This window comes from Delphinus delphis, chromosome 10, assembly GCF_949987515.2.
Source record: "Delphinus delphis chromosome 10, mDelDel1.2, whole genome shotgun sequence".
NCBI classification, from domain to species: Eukaryota; Metazoa; Chordata; class Mammalia; order Artiodactyla; family Delphinidae; genus Delphinus; species Delphinus delphis.
In genome coordinates, this window is record NC_082692.2 from 79,651,346 (window position 1) to 79,674,259 (window position 22,914).

The 22,914-nt window shown below is 39.8% G+C and overlaps 1 protein-coding gene across 10 annotated transcripts in view; it reads right to left on the reverse strand.

Annotated features, from left to right (window-relative positions):
* Positions 1-22,914, reverse strand: part of MAGI1 (membrane associated guanylate kinase, WW and PDZ domain containing 1) — a 617,590-nt gene that overhangs the window by 84,719 nt on the left and 509,957 nt on the right. For 4 of the 10 annotated variants that reach the window (XM_060022856.1, XM_060022851.1, XM_060022855.1 and 1 more), the window contains exons 6-10: positions 22,543-22,625; positions 18,353-18,388; positions 13,099-13,156; positions 10,049-10,146; positions 3,600-3,692 (exon numbers count right to left, since the gene is read on the reverse strand). In XM_060022856.1, the coding sequence (XP_059878839.1) occupies positions 3,600-3,692; positions 10,049-10,146; positions 13,099-13,156; positions 18,353-18,388; positions 22,543-22,625 (368 nt within the window). Of the gene's footprint in view, positions 1-3,599; positions 3,693-10,048; positions 10,147-13,098; positions 13,157-18,352; positions 18,392-22,542; positions 22,626-22,914 lie in introns of all 10 variants that reach the window. The other 6 variants (XM_060022854.1, XM_060022853.1, XM_060022848.1 and 3 more) reach the window with 2 other exon arrangements.

Consider the following 22,914-nt stretch of genomic DNA (forward strand, 5'->3'; position numbering starts at 1 on the left):
TTAAAAACTGCAATACCTCCTTCAACATTCACAATCCCCCTTACCTGCTTCATTTCTGTTGTTAGCATTTACCACCATCCCACGCAGTATACATCTTACTTATTGGTTGGGGGTTTTGTCTCCCTCTCCCCAGCCCCTTGCAGGAGGGGCACTGCACATGCCCACCCATACAACACTAAAATGGAAACCCCATAAGGATTTCTGCTTGTATATCCAGTGTGTAGAACGTGGCCTGTTTCATTGTATGTGCTCCAAAAACGTGTGCTGAATGAATGAATGAACAACAACGCAAAGAAATGAGATTTAACGTGTCGTTGAGAAGGCAGAAAGAGGTGGTTGAGTGTGTAAGTTTCCCACCCTGATTATAGGCAAAGTTAGAAAATGTAAAAATGTATCTGGCAGATTATCTGAATGAAATGTTTTAAAGCCATTAGCATATTTTGAGCTCAGAATGTTTTCAGCTTAAGAGACATGAAGAAGACATTGAAATTACACCACTGACTTCCTGTTTCAACACTTAACTAGGGAGGGAAGATCAGAGGGTTTCACATTTATGCACATTTTATTACATTTTATGTATGGGTAGATCATCAGTTATTGCAGTTTTGGAAAAGAAATGCTTTTCTACCCACAAGCAGTGGAATGTGGAGCTCTCTGCTGCAGCCCTGTGGCACGTGTCATTTTCTAAGCGATGCTAATCTCTTTACTAGTCACCACTTGTAGATGTGGTTATGTGTGAGGACCACCTGGGCAACTTTTTAAAGATGTAGGGGCTGCCCTGGACTCACTGAATCAGGATCTTCTGGGTCTCGGCCCAAACATCTATTCCTGAATAAACCATAGGTGCTTGCTTCTCTGCCAAGCTGCACTATTCTTGGTAATACTGTTTGAATACCCTACACTAGTGCTGTCCAAGAGCACGTCCTGTGACGCAGGAAATGCTCTGTATCTGCACTGTCCAACATGGCAGCTGCTGGTCACACGCAGCTCTTGAGCCCTTGAAACATGGCTAGTGGAACCGAGGAACTGAATTTTTGAGTTTTTAATTGTAATGAACTTGAATTTAACTGGTATCACATAGCCAGTAGCAGCCAAACTGGATGGCACACATTGAGACTATGCAATGAAGTAACCCACAAAAAACTACAACAAAAAGGTGTTAGCCAAAAGCTAAGCTGTTCCTAATGACAGCTAGGGTTCAAATCTGTGCTCTACTACTTCCTGGCTGTGTGGCTTTGGGCAAGTTACTAAACGTCTCTCTGCCTGAGGGTCGGATGCATAAGTGGAGGTAATGAGGGTACCAACCTCAACATTCACATGATGGTTGTAAGGAAGAACTGTGGACAGATAACATAGGTAAAGTGCTTAGGGAGGTGGCTGCTGCATAAAAGAGCTCAATAAATGTAGGCTATTATTTTGATGATGGTGGTGGTGAAGTGGGTGGGGTAAACGGGCAGCTACAAAAATCTCTCTCTGAGTATTAAGGTGGAAGATGGAGAGATTTCCCAAGAGCAGATCTCTTTAAAATTATCATTTGCTGGCATGAGAAGTACACTCTTGATCAGAAGCAAGTTTAGTTGAGCAGTGAACTTAGCAAAATTAATATCAAACAATCTAACCCTATTAGCTATACAGCTTCTTCCTGAGAGTACTGTCAGGAACATAGACCAGGATGCTTAACCAGCAGGCAGGGAACTCAGAGTTGTAACCTATGATGATAATATCCAATTTAATGTTTCTCACAATTGCAGCTTGGAGTCAAAGGGTATGGATTTAAACTGGCTTCTGTATCCATTATATTCCAAAGATATGACTATATGTGAAAGACAAGAATCAATGTAGAGACTATGGAGTAGAAGGGTTTTAAGAATAATGACTAGTTCCCACAGGGAGTTCAGTGAGCCTCTCCCAAACCCTAACCACTATGGGAGCCTAGAGGACTAAAGTAAAAAAGAAAAGGAAAGAAAGGCCTAAAACAAGAGAAGAATCTGAGATAAAGTTCCTAATAGAGATCAATTCCATGTGGACTCTTAACTCAGCTGGTGCACTAAGCATGTGGCACCCAGAACCTGAAACTTTAAAGCTTTAATTGATTTAATCTCTAAGACAATTCTTTAAGGAAGCTAGGCTGGTTATCATGGATGTACATACGTTGTTTCACACAATAATAAATTTAGCAGAGGCGACTAGGTCTAGTTCGCAGTATCCCCCAGTGGGAAATAAAACCAGTCTCCTGCCTCCATAGGATTTAAAGTCTGAAGAGGAAACTATTGTTAGATAATTAAACACAAATAAACACTAATTATCAACAGTTAAATTCTAGAAATAAGAAGTTTAGGATGGGAAGAGTGAATAAGACAGGGGAATCCAGCAAAAACCTTAGATGAGTAGAAGTTAGCAAAGCAAAGAGTGGGAGGAAAAGACAGCTGCACACAGGGAACAGCATATGCAAAGGCCCTGATGTGGTCCATAGTTTTGCTGATTTAAGGAATTGAAAAGAGGTTCAAGGAACTGAAAAGTTAGTGTAGCTAACTTACCATGAGCAGGAAAATAAGACAACATGAGGCCACAGAGGAATTTCATATTTAAAAAAATACAAAGCAGGCCCCAATCATGTTGATATGAATTAATATGTTATTATCTTCTATGTTCTATCTGTATTAAAACCATTAACATCATAGAAAAGTATGAAATTATTTTACATAAGTTGATATTAATACCAATCTCATGACAATATCAGCTAAAAGGGAAACAATTTTTCTTATGAAAATTACAATGGAGGAATGAAAATTAGGGAAAAGAGTTATTCTACTTATCTTTTAATGTCTGACACAATTATTTATTTCTTTTAAAATGTTGACAGAAGGAACACAAATTTTACAGTTTTTTTCATGGTTCTGTAACACAAACTCCCCAATCCTATCAAATATGCTGCTTGTTCTATTTTTTTTATTTAAAAGAAAAAAACTAAACAAAAAACCCCCAAACCTTTTCTATCCCTTAAGAGTAATGAGGCCTGAAAGTAGCAAGATTCTGGAGCTTCCAATTTTCAAAAAGGAATCTCTGTAGGGGATGCATACTACTTGTGAATGTAAATAAGTGAGACCCAGTGAAGCGATGTAAAACATGCATAAAGCCCAAACTGCAGCCAGAATAGAGGTTAGAGTTTACAGCACAATAATATCAAACCACTTTACATTTACAAGAAGATCTTAGTCAAAAGCAAATACGTTGACTAGAATCTTGAAATATCTAGTGCTGAATTTTCAGTGTATCTTATTTAACACAATATTAAATATCTGTGGTCTCGAAATCAAGGATTCACAACTCTAAGATGATTCCCCCCCCCCAGGGGCATTTGGCAATATCTGGGGACTTGTTTGTCACAAAGTGGGAGGGATTCTCCTGGCACCTAGTGGGTAGAGGCCAGGAACACTGCTCAGTGTCCTACAATACATACAGGACAGCCCACAACAAAGAACTGTCTAGGAACAATTCTTTGGAATGACTTGGGTGTTACAAGATTCCACTCTTTAAAGTTTCTCTAAAAAAGTTAAAATTTTGAGCCAAATTAGGATGCAATTATAAAAACACTTTACCCTGAAGTGGAGCTTCTCTGGCCTGCTCCGGATTGCTTGGGGGGTGGTTTGGAATAATAGGAGGCACGAGCGATGAATGATCTTCTGTCCATTCTACAAGAAGACAAGAAACAGTTTGCTGTTTTTCCTTCCATTTGCTTACTTAAGATTACTTACGTAGGTCGCCTTACTTAGGATTCACCTTCTTCTTCATTATAAAACTACCCAAACCTATAAAACCAGAAGCAGAGAGCTTCGAATGAAAAGAAACTGGTACCTAACCCCACTCTATGTTAAGGATAATAAGGTCCCTCCCACTGTGTGCGTGCGTGTGTGTGTGTGTGTGTGTGTGTGTGTGTGTAATACAACCAATAAAAATACAACTCATCAAATCTCCAGCTGTCTCTGGCTGGAGAGTACAAAGTGAGACCAAGTAAAAAATATCAGGAAAGATACAGAGTTAACTAAAGCTGGCCCAGTATGGGAGAAACTTCTCTAATGCAATTTAGACCTAGCTTGGGCTGCTGAAGCCTGCTTGTCTTGGGCAGTGAAGGTGGATTGTAGCAGTTTACTAAGGTGAGATCCCCTATCATCTCTCAAACCCAAATGGGACCCATTACTAAAACTCCTCAGTCCTAAGTCGTACTCACTTTGGAGGCCCAGAAACAACCCACTACGAGTGACCCTTGAGATCTACCCCAAAGTCACTTTTCCAGCTAAGCTAATGATGTATATGTACATCAATTTTAACACTCATATATCAATTGTACACTCCCATTCCCCAAACTCATAAAAAATTTTTTAAAAAGTTTTAAATAGAAAGAGATTAAGGTAGAAAGGAGACCTTTTCAATGGGTAAGTATACTCACACACACATAGACACATACAAACACACTCTCTCTAAAATACGGTCTATGGCAGTGGTTGTCAAACTATGACTTATAGGCCAAACTGGTCCTAATGTCTATTTTTATAAAGCTTGTAAGCCAAGAATGGTTTCTACATATTTAAATGATTGAAAAAAATCTAAAAAGAATATTTTGTAGCACATGAAAATTACATGAGGTTCAAATTTTAGTGTTCACACATAATGTTTTACTGAAACACAGCCATGTCCACTTGTTTACATATAGTCTGTAGCTGTTTTCATACCATACGGGCAGAGGTGAGCAGTTTTAATAGAGACTGTATGAATAGCAAAGCCTACAGTATTTATTATATGGCCATTTACAGAAAAAGTTTGCCAACTTCCATGCTATGGTCTATATTTATTATATTCAATATTATAATAAGAGAAGTATTATACTTGATATACATATACTGATATTCACTTATTACATTGAAGGGGTACTAAGCCTATTATTTTTAAAGATTGCAATGAAAAATGAGGAAACACCTAAGCATCTATTAATAAACAGATGGCTAAATGAAGTGCAGAGATTCATAAAAGGGAATAATATGCAGTCATTAAAAATTACAAGGTAGGAAACCTTCAAGATGGCGGAGGAGTGAGACATGGAGATCACCTTCCTCCCCACAAATACATCAGAAACACATCTACATGTGGAACAACTCCTACAGAACATCTACTGAACGCTGGCAGAAGACCTCAGACCTCCCCAAAGGCAAGAAACTCCCCACGTACCTGGGTAGGGCAAAAGAAAAAAGAAAAAACAGAGACAAAAAAATAGGGATGGGACCTGCACCTCTGGGAGGGAGCTGTGGAGGAGGAAAAGTTTCCACACATTAGGAAGCCCCTTTGCGGGCGGAGACGGGAGGTGGCGGAGGGGAAGCTTCGGAGCCACGGCGGAGAGCACAGCAACAGGGGTACAGAGGGCAAAGCAGAGACATTCCTGCACAGAGGATCAGTGCCGACCAGCACTCACCAGCCCGAGAGGCTGGTCTGCTCACACGCTGGGGTGGGCAGGGGCTGGGAGCTGAGGCTCGGGCTTTGGTCGGATCCCAGGGAGAGGACTGGGGCTGGCGGCGTGCACACAGCCTGAAGGGGTTAGTGCACCACAGCTAGCCGGGAGGGAGTCCGGGAAAAAGCCTGGACTTGCCTAGGAGGCAAGAGACCACTGTTTCAAGGTGCGCGAGGAGAGGGGATTCAGAGCGCCACCTAAACGAGCACCAGAGACGGGCGCGAGCCGCGGCTATCAGCACGGGCCCCAGAGACGGGTATGAGATGCTAAGGCTGCTGCTGCCGCCACCAAGAAGCCTGTGTGCGAGCACAGGTCACTCTCCACACCTCCCCTCCCGGGAGCCCATGCAGCCCACGACTCCCAGGGTCCCGTGATCCAGGGACAACTTCCCCGGGAGAACACACGGTGCGCCTCAGGCTGGTGCAATGTCACGCCGGCCTCTGCCGCTGCAGGCCCGCCCCGCACTCCGTACCCCTCCCTCCCCCTGGCCTGAGTGAGCCAGAGGCCCCGAATCAGCTGCTCCTTTAACCCTGTCCTGTCTGTAGGAACGCCCTCAGGCGACCTACACGCAGAGGCAGGACCAAATCCAAGGCTGAGCCCCAGGAGCTGTGCGAACAAAGAAGAGAAAGGGAAATCTCTCCCAGCAGCCTCAGGAGCAGCAGATTAAATCTCCACAATCAACTTGATGTACCCTGCATCTGCGGAACACCTGAATAGACAACGAATCATCCCAAAACTGAGGTGGTGGACTTTGGGAGCAACTGTAGACATGGGGTTTGCTTTCTGCATCTAATTTGTTTCTGCTTTTATGTTTATCGTAGTTTAGTATTTAGAGTTTATTATCATTGGTAGATTTGTTTATTGATTTGGTCGCTCTCTTCGTTTTTTTTAATATATAGATAATCTTTTTGTTTTTCCTTTTTGTGAGTGTGTATGCTTCTTTCTGTGATTTTTTCTGTATAGCTTTGCTTTTACCATTTGTCCTAGGGTTCTGTCTTTTTTTTTTTTTCCCGTATAGTTTTTAGCGCTTGTTATAATTGGTGGATTTGTTTTTTTGGTTTTGTTGCTCTCTTCTTCCTTTTTTCAAATTACTTTTTATTTTTTTAAAAAAAATTTATTTTAATAACTTTTCTTTTCCTCCCTCCCTCCCTTCGTTCCTTCCTTCTTTCTTTTTTTCCCTCCCTTTTCTTCTGAGCTGTGTGGCTGACAGGGTCTTGGTGCTCCAGCCGGGTGTCAGGGCTGTGCCTCTGAGGTGGGAGAGCCAAGTTCAGGACATAGGTCCTCCAGAGACCTCTTGGCTCCGCATAATATCAAATGGTGAAAGCTCTCCCAGAGATCTCCATCTCAACGCTAAGACCCAGCTCCACTCAACGACCAGCAAGCTACAGTGCTGGACACCCTATGCCAAACAACTAGCAAGACAGGAACACAACCCCACCCATTAGCAGAGAGGCTGCCTAAAATCATAATAAGGTCACAGACACCCTAAAACACACCACCGGACGTGGTCCTGCCCACCAGAAAGATCCAGCCTCATCCACGAGAACACAGGCACTAGTCCCCTCCACCAGGAAGCGTACACAACCCAATGAACGAACCTTAGCCACTGGGGGCAGACACCAAAAACAACAGGAACTATGAACCTGCAGCCTGCGAAAAGAAGACCCCAAACACAATAAGTTAAGCAAAATGAGAAGACAGAGAAACACACAGCAGATGAAGGAGCAAGCTAAAAACCCACCAGACCACACAAATGAAGAGTATAATAGGCAGTCTACCTGAAAAAGAATTCAGAGTAATGATAGTAAAGATGATCCAAAATCTTGGAAATAGAATGGAGAAAATACAAGAAACGTTTAACAAGGACCTAAAAGAACAAAACAGCCAACAATGATGAACAACAAAATAAATGAAATTTAAAATTCTCTAGAAAGAATCAATAGCAGAATACCAGAGGCAGAAGAACGGATAAGTGACCTGGAAGATAAAATGATACAAACACATGGAGAGATATACCATGTTCTTGGATTAGAAGAATCAACATTGTGAAAATGACTATACTACCCAAAGCAATCTACGGATTCAATGCAATCCCTATCAAGCTACCAATGGCATTTTTCACAGAAGTAGAACAAAAAATTTCACACTTTGTATGGAAACACAAAAGACCCTGAAGAGCCAAAGCAATCTTGAGAACGAAAAACGGAGCTGGAGGAATCAGGCTCCCTGACTTCAGCCTATACTACAAAGCTACAGTCATCAAGACAGTATGGTACTGGCACAAAAATACAAATATAGATCAGTGGAACAGGATATAAAGCCCAGAGATAAACCCACCCACATATGGTCACCTTATCTTTGATAAAGGAGGCAAGAATATACAATGGAGAAAAGACAGCCTCTTCAGTAAGAGGTGCTGGGAAAACTGGACAGCTACATGTAAAAGAATGAAATTAGAACACTCCCTAACACCATACACAAAAATAAACTCAAAATGGATTAAAGACCTAAATGTAAGGCCAGACACTATAAAATTCTTAGAGGAAAACACAGGCAGAACACTCTATGACATAAATCACAGCAAGATCCTTTTTGACCCATCTCCTAGTGAAATGGAAATAAAAACAAAAATAAGCAAATGGGACCTAATGAAACTTAAAATCTTTTGCACGGCAAAGGAAACCATAAAAAAGACAAAAAGACAACCCTCAGAATGGGAGAAAATATTTGCAAATGAAGCAACTGACAAAGGATTAATCTGCAAAATATACAAGCAGCTCATACAGCTCAATACCAAAAGCACAAACAACCCAATCCAAAAATGGGTAGAAGACCTAAACAGACGTTTCTCCAAAGAAGATATACATATTGCCAACCAACACATGAAAGGATGCTCAACATCACCAATCATTAGAGAAATGCAAATCAAATCTACAATGAGGTATCACCTCACAGTGGTCAGAATGGCCATCATCAAAAAATCTACAAACAATAAATGCTGGGGAGGGTGTGGAGAAAAGGGAACCCTCTTGCACTGTTGGTGGGAATGTAAATTGATACAGCCACTATGGAGAACAGTATGGAGGTTCCTTAAAAAAACTAAAAATAGAACTACCATACGACCCAGCAATCCCACAACTGGGCATATACCCTGAGAAAACCATAATGCAAAAAGAGACATGCACCACAATGTTCATGGCAGCACTATTTAAAATAGCCAGGACATGGAAGCATCCTAGGTGTCCACTGACAGATGAATGGATAAAGAAGATGTGGCACATATATACAATGGAATATTACTCAACCATAAAAAGAAATGAAACAGAGTTATTTGTAGTGAGGTGGATGGACCTAGAGTCTGTCATACAGAGTGAAGTAAGTCAGAAAGAGAAAAACAAATACCGTATACTAACACATATATATGCAATCTAAAAAAAAAAGAATGGTTCTGAAGAACCTAGGGGCAGGACAGGAATAAAGACGCAGATGTAGAGAATGTACTTGAGGACATGGGGAGGGGCAAGGGTAACTGGGACGAAGTGAGAGAGTGGCATGGACATATATACGCTACCAAATGTAAAATAGATAGCTAGTGGGAAGCAGCCGCATAGCACAGCGAGATCAGCTCAGTGTTTTGTGACCACCTTGAGGGGTGGGATAGGGAGGGTGAGAGGGAGATGCAAGAGGGAGGGGATATGGGGCTATATGTATACGTATAGCTGATTCACTTTGTTATTAAGCAGAAACTAACACACCACTGTAAGGCAATTATACTCCGAAAAAGATGTTAAAAAAAAATTTAAAGGTTAAAAAGAGGTAAATCTATATTAAGTAGCATTGAAATTTGTGCAAGAAATATATTTAAGTGACAAAAACAGGTCACAAAACTAATACATAAACAAATACATAATATATTAATATATATAAATTATGATCTACTTTTTGTAAAAAGATGCATATTTGTACATCCCCAGAAAATTTCTGCACAGTGTTTATTGCTGAGAGTGGGATGGGAACCAGTAGGACCTCCACTGGCTTAAATGGAGAACTTATATGTTCTCCACTCCTGAATTGTTCATATTTTTGTGAAGAGCGTGAACTAACTTGTAGTTTTTTAAAAGCACTGAAAATTAACAGCGTTTTCTGATTCTTATATGTAATGTTCCTAAAATTAGAAGTTAGTTCCATACCCAGCACCTCCTCTTAACGTGCTAAAAGTGGTTTGGATTTAGATACCAGGTGCTGTGCAAAAGCTACTGAGCACAAGGTAGTTCTTTCACCATCAGAAACGTTCTCCAATCTAACGGCAGCCCCTTTCTAAATTAGAGTGGAGATTGGGTGCTTTTCAACTGGGCCCCCCACTTTAGCTGTCCAGGTTCAGGGTATGGAATCTAGCAGAGGCTCTGCATTACTCCCCACCCTTCCAGGACATCCAGTCCCCAGCACGGCAAAGGACTTGATGCCCGTGGCCAGTTCTGACCACACGGGGGTGTCAGCGCCCAGGCTTTGCCCGGAGCTCCTTGGCCCACAGATCACGGGAGAGCGAACCTTCTGGCTGCTGCTGCTGCTGCTGCTGTTGCTCCAGCTGCTTCTTCCGTTTGGCTTCTAGAACCGGGTTCTCATATTGTGTCTTCCTGTTGATGTGGCTGGAGCAGAAGGCAGATTGCATTCAGTTAGGAAACATTGCATCCCACAAGCAAAAAGCCAATCAGTCCAAGTCCCTTGATTAGACCTGAGCAAAGCAGGTGGTCTGAGATGTTGAGCACCTTGTGTCAAAAAGCACAGTTAGGAAGATACGATCAAATAAAAACAAAAATGAATGGTTTCCATATACTGACTGCTTATTTGTCCCAAGCACTGTGCTACCAGCTTTACATGCATTTTATTTTTAAAATCTTCAGTAAATGCTAGGATAGAGGTCCTATTTTTATTCCTATTTTATGGATAAGGAAGGGAAGTTTCTGAGCAGTTAAGAAACAGCTCACCTAACAAAACAGAACTAGTCAACAGTAAAGAGGATTCAAGCTCAGACTGGCCTGCTTTCAAGTCCCAGGATTATAACCACTGACTCTGCCAAATGCCCAAGGAATCACGTGACGGGAGGGTGTTTCTTTAATTCAACAAGAAGTCGATTATAGAATTATTTTAAAAGGAGATTAAAGTGAAGATGTGGTGTTGTCTGTAATAAGTAATGCCAGAAATTCTGCGTAACTTTCTACAACAGAGTTCACGGAAGCATAAGCATTTCCCAAACGATCAAGTTAAAAGAAGGACTCTACCAACATCTGTCAGCTATTCTGATCAATAGGCATGGAGTCAGGATTCAAAGGATAAGCCTTAGGCAAAAAGACTCCAAATGCAGCTAACCTAAGCAAATGTGATGTGTTCAAAGTGACAAAGACCCAGATACTTTAGATGGCTCCAAAACTAATAAGGCCAAGGCAAGATAAAAATACACACACACACACACAAACATATATATAAATCCAAATGCATATTTTTTGCCATCACCCTATTTAGTGTATGTATATGTATATACACACATAGTACACAGACACACAAGCATAAACGTATTCCTATCTTTTTTCCTTCATCAAAATCATACTTCATAAGAAGTTTGAAAATATTCCTATTATGTGATTATTTAGAACTCAAAATATTTTTTCAAGCCAGGCTTTATTTTTTAAAGCCAGGCTTGTCAAGTAGGGTGGATAGACCGACTACCCTTAATTCCTATTATAGGACTACTTGTTTATTTCCTAATTCTGGTAGGCCATTTCATGCTAAGATATAGTCTAACATTCACAGGCACATGGATCTGAGAAGACAGGGAGGAGAAATGTATGGTAAGGTAACAACTCGCCCCTCACTCCAAGTCTCTTTATCCATCAAAGCTACTAGTCATTTATTCTTTTTCTCTTTTGATGCACAAATTATTTGAGGGAGAACTCAAAACAAGCCCCAATTAGACAGGAGACCCACTGTATATCTGGGAGAAAAATGATCTGTAGGGCACACAGAGGAATTTTATGAGGGTCAGGGAAAAGACTAAGATCACCTTTCTTTCTCTTTTAAATTTTTTAAAATTAAAAATTTTTTTTATTGAAGTATAGTTGATTTACAATGTTGTGTTAATTACTGCTGTACAGCAAAGTGATTTGGTTATACATACATACATATATATATATGTATACATTCTTTTTTAAAAAAATGTTCTTTTCCATCATGGTTTATCACAGGATACTGAACATAGTTCTCTGTGCCATGCAGTAGGACTTTGCTGCTATCCATTCCATATGTAAAAGGCTACATCTGCTCACCCCAACCTCCCACTCCATCCCTCCCCAGATCCCCTCCCCCTTGGTAAACACCACTCTGCTCTCTATGTCTGTGATCCTGTTTCTGTTTCACAGGTAGGTTCATTTGTGTCATATTTTAGATTCCACGTATAAGTAATATCATATGGTATTTGTCTTTCTCTTTCTGACTTACTTCACTTAGTATGATAATCTCTAGATGCGTCATGTTGCTGCAAATGGCATTCAAGTTGGCCTTTCTAATGCCCCCCATTCCCAATCTTTCTGTTAGGTAAAGAGGTGGCAATGTGAGTATTGACCAAAGACACCTGCTATGTTGAACTCGTAATTTTTTACAATAAGATGCTGAACATTTTATGGCCTGGCATTGTTGCATCATATGTTTCTATCACCAGGGTATTATACGAATAACTTTTCATTGCTAGCAGCATGAGTGATAGAAAGCGTTCCAGTGATAGAAAGCATTCCAAGTTATCTTCATTGTGGCAGGTAGGATTTTGATGATAGAACATTTATATGGCATGTGTTTCTTTTGTAAGATCTTTTATTATTACTCATCTTTCTCAAAGGAAATGATGTAAAACATTTTTTCAATGTTTACCCACTTAGGTTTCTTTTATTTTCTTTGAGTATCATCCTACCAATATATAACTGTGATGAAAGGACCAAGTGTATGCCTCTTGCTAGAATAAGGTACATGGTAAAGAGGTAGTGATGAGGGTTTGAGACTCTTAGAAATGGAACATAGGAGCCACAGGTATGGTAAAGGCAAAGAGGCTTACACAGTCTTGCCACTTAGGCTAGTTCTCAATTTCCTTCTTAATTGCGGCAGCGTTTCATATATTATTTAGATCTGTCTGACCCTTCTGGAAAGTCTGAATGAATAAATAAATGATTACTGAGAACTTCAGACTTAAGCAGGGCAAGAAATAGGCAAAACTGATTCTTTTCCTGAAGATAAACAACCCATACTCAGTGTACTGACTCCTTGCTTTTCTCATTCATTCAACTAATACTTATTATTCAGTACCTGCCATAGGCCAGGACTATGTTGGGCTTTGGTAATACAGTGATAAACAGAAGACATGAATACTGCCCTCATGGATTTTATAATATAATTTATCATCATTAGATTTGCTGAATATTTTTTCATTATAAAATTAATATTATGTTATTATTATTATTCTGTTTGTGCCTTATCACAATGGCAAACTCTGTTCAGCATAAGTGTAAATAATTACAGAAGGGTGCAAACTCAAATGTGTTTTAACAGGCACTTACTCTACATAGTAGATACCATAGACAGGGTCATCAATCTTTTCCCAACCAGCAGGCAGTTCTGAAAAAGAAAAGAACATTCAGACCAAGAAGAGCATATTCTTGAAGAGCCTAAGGATTTTCAACAGCTGGGTTAGGCAAAAAAAGAAAGACTCATAAAATAATGCCTTAAATCCAATTAAAACTGCGTATCCTAACCAAAAAAAAAAAAAACAAAGAGTGAGAATTATTTTATTGGTGTATTTTTCTACACGAAGAGCAATTCTTTACTGATATTTTGCACAAGCAAATGAAACTTAATAAAATGCAGTCTCAGGTGCCTTCATTCTAAATCAACTATTAAATGAGATTTTAATGGAAATATAGTTAAGTTTTGCCTCGAACGCCTAGTTCCTATTTTAAATATTTGCTGTTTTCTCATTTTATTGCTAGACTACCTTATTACACAAGCAAAAATGGATGAATGTTTCCTTTCATTTTCGATACAACAGTGTCGTTTCTGCTCTCCCTGGAATAAATTAAAATTTGCATCTTATTTTCTCCTTGTTCCTAATTAAAATGCTACCGAGTAAATAAAAAATGGCCACATGGAGTTGGATTTTTGAATTGCACACATCTACAACTCAATTGCTATATCTGGACAGGCCCATCTTCACCGGGGCTGTGCCTATGAAAGCAGAAACACAGGTCCTGCTCTCCAAGACTCACTACCTAAGGGGGTAGACTATTCCTCTAAATGTGGTGGTAAAATGGCATTGGGTGATATGTGTGCCTTTCTGAAAACTCACCTGTGCTCTACCGAACTTCATAAGGTTTCATATCAAAGGCTGCAACTTCATTAACTAGGTAGTAGTGGGTTCTGTCATAATAAGAACCTACTGTGAAAAAGCCCACTGCACCAGATAATTCGGTGAAAGAAGCAACTACATTGTGTTTTGCGTCGTTAAACAAGTCTTCAGGCAGAGCAGCACTTCTCCTTAAATCTCTGTCCCTTCTTTTTGGTTCCAGGTAAGAAATGGAGTCATGTGCACGTGCACATATACACACACAGGGCTAATTACTTAAAGTTTATGTTTTGCTCAGATTTGGCTGCACATCAAGAGACATTAATTTCATGGTTTTTGCTACACCTGATATTTGTTTTCAAACGAAGAGACAGGTTCCCCCCTTTGCTTCCTTTTTTTAAACAAAACAAAACAGAACACTTAGCAGGTCTTAAGGAAGTCTTTGGATTCTGGGAGACATAAGCTACTAAAAGGCAAGGCAGGGCCAACGTGCAGATGTTGATATAACTTGGCATTTTTGTACACAGCGTCTTGCGGACGGATGCAAATCAAATGGCTGGGAAATGGTTTCCCCTTACAATGCTGGAAATTGCCATTTAAATGCAAACGAACCAGGAAAATGTTTCCAAAGAGTTGGGAAATCAGAAGATTACAAAAAGGCTAACTGGTGCCCACGCATGTGCTTGTGCTGCCGTGGGGCAGAAGAGCGAGTGGGCGAGGGGACCACATCATGTTTAACCAGACTTCTTTTCAAAATCTGTAACCTTGATATACGGCCTGATTATCTTCAGATAAAATAGGGGAAAAAATTAAGAATTCAATTCATTCCATTTATTTGTCAAACATTTATTTAGTGCCTACTGTCTGCCTGAAGGTATGCTAGGTGCCAGGTACACAAAGATAATTACAAGTGCACCAGCTGGGCAGACAATTCATACATCATCACAGGGTAAGCGCTTTGATGGAGGTCCAAGGAGGCTGCAAGATAAGAAGCCACCTCTGGCTTTGCCCTGTCACCTACTCAACAATTTACATACTAGAGTTGAGACATCAGGTCAGTCAACTGGTATTTCTGGATGATTGTAAATTGAAACACATCTTCTGGGACAGATTAGCAAACTCCAGAAATGTTCCAGTTTTTCCAGCTATAACTCATTTAAAATTGAAAAGACAGATTTCTCACTTCCCATGTGGTGATTAACTTAATAATAGGAATTAGTCTCTGAAAGCTTAAAATAGAAATGGGTCATCGATTTAGAAACAGAAGATGTTTGTCTTCCAATGTGCCATTTGGTTCTAAAAAGTTGAAAATGGCAGAAAATACTGAAGCCCAGAAAATGATGGCGTTACAAATTTTTTCTTTTTTCTAAACTACTCTAAAGATACATAGAGAGCCACACCCCCATGTCTAACAACTGTCAGACATCAGAACAGTCTGTACAAGATGTCACCGAGATTTCAGGTGGCTCAGACCCTTTTGGGATTGTCCAGATCTTGGTCTGAACTTTAGCCCTAATGTTTTTGTTTTTGTCTTTTTAACATCTTTATTGGAGTATAATTGCTTTATACTTATACTATATAACATATATATACTATATAACATATATATACAAGTTATATATACTATATAACACAATGGTGTGTTAGTTTCTGCTTTATAACAAAGTGAATCAGCTATACATATACATATGTTCCCATATCTCTTCCCTCTTAGCCCTAAGGTTTTATCAGTCTAGTGTTTGGCTAGCTACTTAACATCTCGAAACCACATCTTTGTCCTGGATTTACCTCAAAGGTCAACTGTAGACTAAATAAGGATGTTTGTAAAACCTTTTACACAGCACCTGGCACCTAAGCTCAGCTAATGGCAACGGTTCTAGGAAAGCCCAAAAGGAACTGGACAAATCTATATGGCCTGCTTGCTTGCTGTTCCTACCACTAAAAATCTCATGTTGTACTAATTATCGCCATGGAAGTGAATACGGAGCAGAAAAATGTTCCAAGAGTTGTGTCAGGGCACAGATTGAAAGTCATGTTCACAGTCAGAGATATGGTTCTACACTGTAATTCAGTGTTGATTGGGAGGGGATCTCATTTCCCTATCTAATGAATACTCTGTAATTCGAAAAGAAGGTTCTTCAAGTGCTTTTTCATTCTGGGGAGATTACTGCAGAAGATGTGATAAATTCTGCAAAACCAAAGTGCATAATGGAGCTAGTGACCCAGCCCAGACAACAGAGTTCAGAAATGACAATTCTGCAATCAAATGATCTGTGTCCAACACCCAAGTCCACCGCCCCTGCCTCTCAGAGGCAGATTATAGAGAGGGTTTCCTTGTCACATCTGCAATTATACTGTTCATTGAAAACCTGACAGTTGCTATTGTTTGCAATTAGGATCCTCTTATTAAGAAAGTGGGCAGTGAGCTTGTCAAAGGCATCTGAAGTGAATGCAAGGAAAAACTGTGCATGTGCATGTGCGTGTGCGTGTGTGTGTCTGTCTGTCTGTCTGTCTGTGAATAAGGACATATTTGGGCCATTTCTATTATACATGTTGCTCTCCTGCCCCATATTAAACACAAAAAGTATCATAAGGAAACACTGAAAAGTCCAACAAGAAAGAATTAGTTACTAAATCAGAAAACTGGCAAAATAACATGTGCTGATCTCAAGGGCAAATATTAAGACATATTATTATTAAGTCTCCTCTTAAGCCCAATGAGAGCTCCTCTTTCAGCCCCTCTTTACAGGTAAGGAACAGGAAGCTAAGGGAAGGTGAATGACTTGCCCAAGGTCACAGAGCAAATAAGTGGCGGAACCCAGATATGAGTCTAGGCAACCTGCCCTGACCCCAGAGACAGCTCCCACTTCACCAAACCATCTCCCAGAACTGTGGCTCTGGCCATGAGAAGGTAAGAAGGTAAGTAAGCCAGTAAAACTTACTTTGTAGAGTCTTTAACAGCACAGGAAAGTTTCTACAATGTTACAGATACATGAGAAAAGAAGACAATTGATTCTTTCCTGAAAACTTCAACATTCAAGCTTCCACAGAAGCAAATAAGGCTGTGCCCCTATGCACAATGGAATTATCTCACCAACTGCCCACACACAGTGGTGGGCACTCACACACATTAGTCAGGTGGCCAGAGTAGTTTAAATTGGTTCCACAAAGGATCGAGGCACTCATTTTTCATCTGGAAAAGCTAGTTCTGTCTTTTTCAATGATTTTATCTAATATCACTGGATTGATACTTTTTTTCTTAATTTATAAAATGAGTTTCAAATTGTTCTGTCACACAGGTTGAATCTCAAGTCATTCCTACCACAATGACCACAAGGACAATTTATTATACGTCTTTAAAAATAGATCTTTCGGGACTTCCCTGGTGGCGCAGTGGTTAAGCATCCGCCTGCCAATGCAGGGGACACAGGTGCGAGCCCTGGCCTGGGAAGATCCCACACACCGTGGAGCAACTAAGCCCGAGCACCACAACTACTGAGCCTGCGCTCTAGAGCCCGCGAACCACAGCTACTGAGCCCGCGTGCCACAACTACTGAAGCCCGCTTGCCTAGAGCCCGCGCTCCGCAACAAGAGAAGCCACTGCAATAAGAAACCCACGCACTACAACAAAGAGTAACCCCCTCTTGCTGCAACTAGAGAAAGCCCGTGCTCAGCAACAAAGACCCAACACAGACAAAAATAAATAAACAATTAAATTTATTAAAAAAAAAAAAACAACGCTGAACATAAAACATTTAACTTAGCAGGGAATATAATTCAATATATTCCAAGAGGAGAGATAAAAGAGTTTGGAATTATCTGCTAATGTAAATTATTTCTGAACTGCAAGAGCTTGGACTAATCAAGACTTGATTTCCATTGACATACACACTCTGAGGAAAATGACACATATAAACCCAGGATCCGGTTTTCAAGCCATTCACTATGGTTACAAAGTCAACACGCAGCTTGTGACTGAGTAACAACATAATACTAGGACTTAGTACCCATTCAGCTAATCAGTGGAATTGCTGTACTGCTGTTACTCTAAGATCTTTCAGCTAGTCTGGAAGATTTTTGTTTTGCTTTTCTGTATTCCCCATGGAGAAAGCCACCCACACCAAATAAATAAAGAAATGAGCCTAAGATAGATTATAGGAGAGTTGAAGGGACATGGCAAGCATCTATCCCTGTTTTTTCTTACTCCTCAATTTACGAGAGTATCCGGCACTGATCTGCTAACTCTCATTCTAGTCCCAATTCCCTCAGACTTCTTCTTTGTAGACACAACTTATTACAACTCTGTGTGATGTCTGCAGTCAGACACATGGGTTGTATACGATTGACCTTTCGTGGTTAAGCCGAAATGAAAATCATAATTGGAGAAGTGCAAACTAAAGAAACAGAGGGATTAAGCAAGTCACTGGGGACCAAGGCAACCAGGGCAAGTTATGCAGGCTGGGAGGGTTTACCTAGTTCACTGTCCAGCTCCTCCGTATGGATCCCTTCTTCTCCAAAGGAATAGCAGGAATGAGACAGAAAAGAGAGAAAGAAAAATTCAGACACCAGCACCAAGAAAAGAAACTCCCTTCAAGAAAAACAGCAGCAAACACATCACTTTGTTTTGTCCTTACCTGCATTGTGGCTTATTTCATTGGCTTGACTACTCAACTCGAGACCTCAGCGTAAATCATAAAACGGGAGAGCTGATATTGGCAACATAATTATATGGCTCACTTCCTTGCATGGCAAAATAGGGTTTGATCGGTTGTAAAAGATGACAAACACCTTTGCGGCTTCAACGTCCTTACGTGGCAAGTCACTTATTACAGGTCTTATTTCAAGCAAACAAAGCTGTTAGACCTTTCAATATTAGTCCTTTTAATCCTTCAATAATCTTCTAATCAGTGAGGCAAAATTACTTAACTTATAAGTAATACCGCTGCCTGAAAAACGGAAGGCGAGGTCAAATTGAGAATACAGGTTCTAAGGTGAGCTACACTTCATCGTCTTTCAAAAGGAGTTAGAAAAATGAACTATGTCAGGACGATATACATGGGGGAAGTGAGGCTTGATGGCTGCCCCAAAAGGAGCAGTGGGAGACGGAGCTTACTTGGTATAAGATTTCTAAGTCAAACAGCTCAGAAATAATAGAATGAAAATGTTCTCTGTAATTTCAGGGAGCAAAACAAGAAAAGATCCTCTCCATTCTTGACCATCTCTGGCTGTCAGTAAAGCATTTTATTTTGACTGTGAAGAGAACACAGGACAGCACACAACACATCATGGCATAGACAGTCACTCCAGCTACACAGCGGGTGGCTATCCCTCCACTCTAAGCTCCACAAACACAGGGATCAAGCCTGTTTTCACTACTGCAATATGTTCAGTGCCCACTGAAGTTTTTGATACATAATAGGTACCAAATATTTCTCAAATGGATGAATGAATGTATGAACAAATGAACAAATGACAAATTGACTTCAGTCACCAACGCGGCCCTACACACCTTGTAAACTCTTGATTTAAAAACTCTCCAACTGCCAACAATAAGGTTGACACTGGTATTGTTTCCTAAGAAGGGAATCTTATTTACATAAAATCGTTCATGAAAATGGCCTTTTGGATACTATTTAAAATATCTTTGGGGGCACTCGTTCATTTCCTCAAAAATTCTTTAATGAGAACTACTATGTGCCAGTCACTATGCCAGGTGACAGCGACATCGAAATGAGCACCAACAGGCACATCTCTATCCTTCCGGGAAAGGAAACATGGCCAAAGCTCACATAGATAAAAATTAAATTAAAACTATGGTAAGTTCTCTGAAGTTAAGATACATAATAGACTGACCTAATCATATCTGGGGGCAAAGTCCGGGGCAGAATCCCTGAGCTGTCATCTGAAGGTTATGCAAAATTTAATGAAAAGACTTAGAGTGAAAAATGACTAGAATTTAAGCTCTGCAAGAGCAGGGCTTCTTGTTTATTGTGTTCAATGATACATCTGAAATTCCCAGAATGCACTGGACATAGAGAAGGCATTCAATAATTATTTGTGGGATGCAAGAGTATTCTAAGAAGGGAGAACTGCACATCTAACGATCATGGAGCAGCAGCTCGATGAGGACTCGTGGGGATGAAGGACAGAGTATGGGTTGGAACGAGAGTCAGACAAGCTTAGAGACTGAACCACAGAGAGCTTGGAGACACAAGCTATGGACTTGGCATTTACTGAACAGACCACAGCCATTAAACAGGGCTTGAGGCGGTGGTGATAACACAACGACATTTTAAAAAACTGCTCTGAGTACGGTGCAAGAAGGAGAGCGGGCAAGAGTCTGGGTGGAAGATGAGCATGACCTTGACCAGCATGGCAGAGATAGTGAAGAAAATGGAGAAAATGGATTCCAGAGACATTTGGGAGGCAAGGTGAACTCAACTGGTAGTACATGGGTTAGAAGTGGGTGTTAAGAAAACTAAAACGTCATGAGGGACTCTTAAGTATGTATGAATTTACCCTCCACTGAGATGGGGAATACTTACAGAAGACCAGATTTGGGGTGGAGGTGGAATCATTAGTTGGGTTTTAATCAGAATGAGTTTAAAGTCTCCTTGAGACAAACAGTGTTATTAAAGATTAAAATACTGGACTGGAGCTCAAAGGCAAGGTAGAAGGCCTCTAAGTGAACTACTAAAACACAGAAATAACAACAGGACTTATACACTGAAGATCAAAATCCAAACTAGTTTCTGACTTTATCGAGATAGGAAAAAGAAAATAGAACATTTTTACAATAAGTATGATACCATACTGTTACATTTGATATGCATGTGACCTACAGAGAACAGAAAGAAACACAGGAACAATATGGTGACCAACAATGTGATTCTTCTTTGTGTCATGATAACAAAAAACAATACAAGGCAGCTTTGTGGTAACTGGCAAGAGAAAAGGCAAATATAGGAACTGATGATACCTGCCACTGTGGTATAATCTGGTTATATACTTATAACATTTGTGTATAAAGGCACACAGACATACATATAGTTTCTAGCAGAAAAAGAATCTATGAATTCTAATGGTGAATGGACAATTACTAAGCATTTGGTATGAATACATACTTGTTCCAAAGGGAATAACATTAACACCAATGACGTGAATTCTAAGAACTAAAAATAACCAGCATTGTTAAGAAAAACATTCAGTAATTCTACTCAATACTTTTACTCCGTTTTTCTCTGTAAAAGCTACTGGAGCCTTCTATTATCTATAAAATTATATTAACAGGCATTTTCATACATTCCCAGTATAGTTATAATGGATACTGACATTGAAGATCTGTTGGTAATAAGAGGGCCTAAAATGGCTTCAAAATCATCAGGCATCAAATAAAGATTAAATTTTGTTCTGAGAAGTTTTATGGTTGGAAGTATTTTATGTTCTGAACTTTGAAAACTGGTCACCTCTGTATTATATATTAAATAGAATATGTGAATAATCAGGACAGTCCATTATCCTTAAGCATGCAAAATAATGCAGCTCCCACGCCTGTTCCGTTTCTTCTTCAGGACTCAGCAACCGAAATAAAACCAGCCTCTCAGCTATGCCTCCTCAGTCAGAAGGATTTGCATTTCCAGTTGAAGTCACCCAGCTAAACGTGAACACGCAATTCTATGTTCATTTCATGTAATCTGCGATCCACATATAGTCTGGAGTGTAAGGTTTTGACAGGATCATATTTTACGGGCTTACATTTTCAAACAAACCTCAAATTTATACGGACATCAATTCTGCCCCATAGGATAAATTAATAAAGTTTCACTATCTTACAGTAAAATGTGTATTCAAAATTATACCACTAATTCAAATGCCAGAAATCAATAATGAGTAGCAAAGCAAGCCATTTCCCTTTTAATTCGTCCATGTCAAAAAGCAATTTTGGTAGAACTTAGGATAGACTGAAAGGGAACACATTTGTTCCATCTTAATTTTCTTTTCCTTTTGCAAAAGTAATTAGAAATTCCAAAGCCTTGAAATAAACTTTCCTTTTTTATGATAGTAACTCTTATAGACAATTGATTCTTTCTTCTTTTAATTAGCAGGGAGAGTGGGGCTCAGTCTCTTTTGTGGAAGAATAGACTTTCTCATATTTAGGATATACTCTAAATCACACACAGACTCCCAATCACAACAAAATCTGCTTTCTTTATGCTGAACCTGGAGAAATAATCAAATTATGAAGTATGAAGAGTTCAAGAAAAGTTCCTGATTTTTTTTTCTCTAAGACTGTCACAATATATAATTAGCGTCCAATAAGTGAGTGATCAGAGCATCTTTGGTTTCTAAATTCCTAGAGACTTTCTAGAATTTTCTCCAAGTTCCTGAAGGCACAGGTTGCATCTACATTTGAATACTTTCTGACTGTGCTGAAGTTCTGTTTCTAACAGAGAACTGAGGATGCCTTTATGTTTAAACAAATCATTCTTTGAAAGCAATTTTGCTGATTTCTCTCCTGCTTTTGGAAACCATAATGCACTTACTAGAAACTGGATTACCTTTCAAAAACCCATGGTTAGAAACCCGGTTGACCTTGCTACAACGCTTTAAAATTTGCATGTGTGAACAAGCCCCTTAAACCCAGACCTTCCTAGCTCCTTACCATCATCTTCACACTCTTCCAGAGGCTTCTGCTGCTTGTTCAGGCACCGAGGGTCTAACCAAGATGTTGTTTTTGTGTTATGGCTGAAATCCAGAAACAAAAACAAGAAATATGTTTGAAAAGAAAAAAAAAAAAGGTAAAAAGCTCAATGACAGAAGATTTAAACAGTCTTGAACATTAACTCTCTTCTACCAAAGAAAAGATACTGTCTAACAGCAAACCGAGGCCAGAAGAGAGCCCCGGTTTGGAATTATGAAATGGCTTGAAGAGGGTCTTAGGGAGGCTGCTTCCTTACTCTAAGACATCACCATTCCATTATGGAAAGCTTAAAATGTAATACCAGCTTTATTTTTGAAAACTGAGCTCCAAATC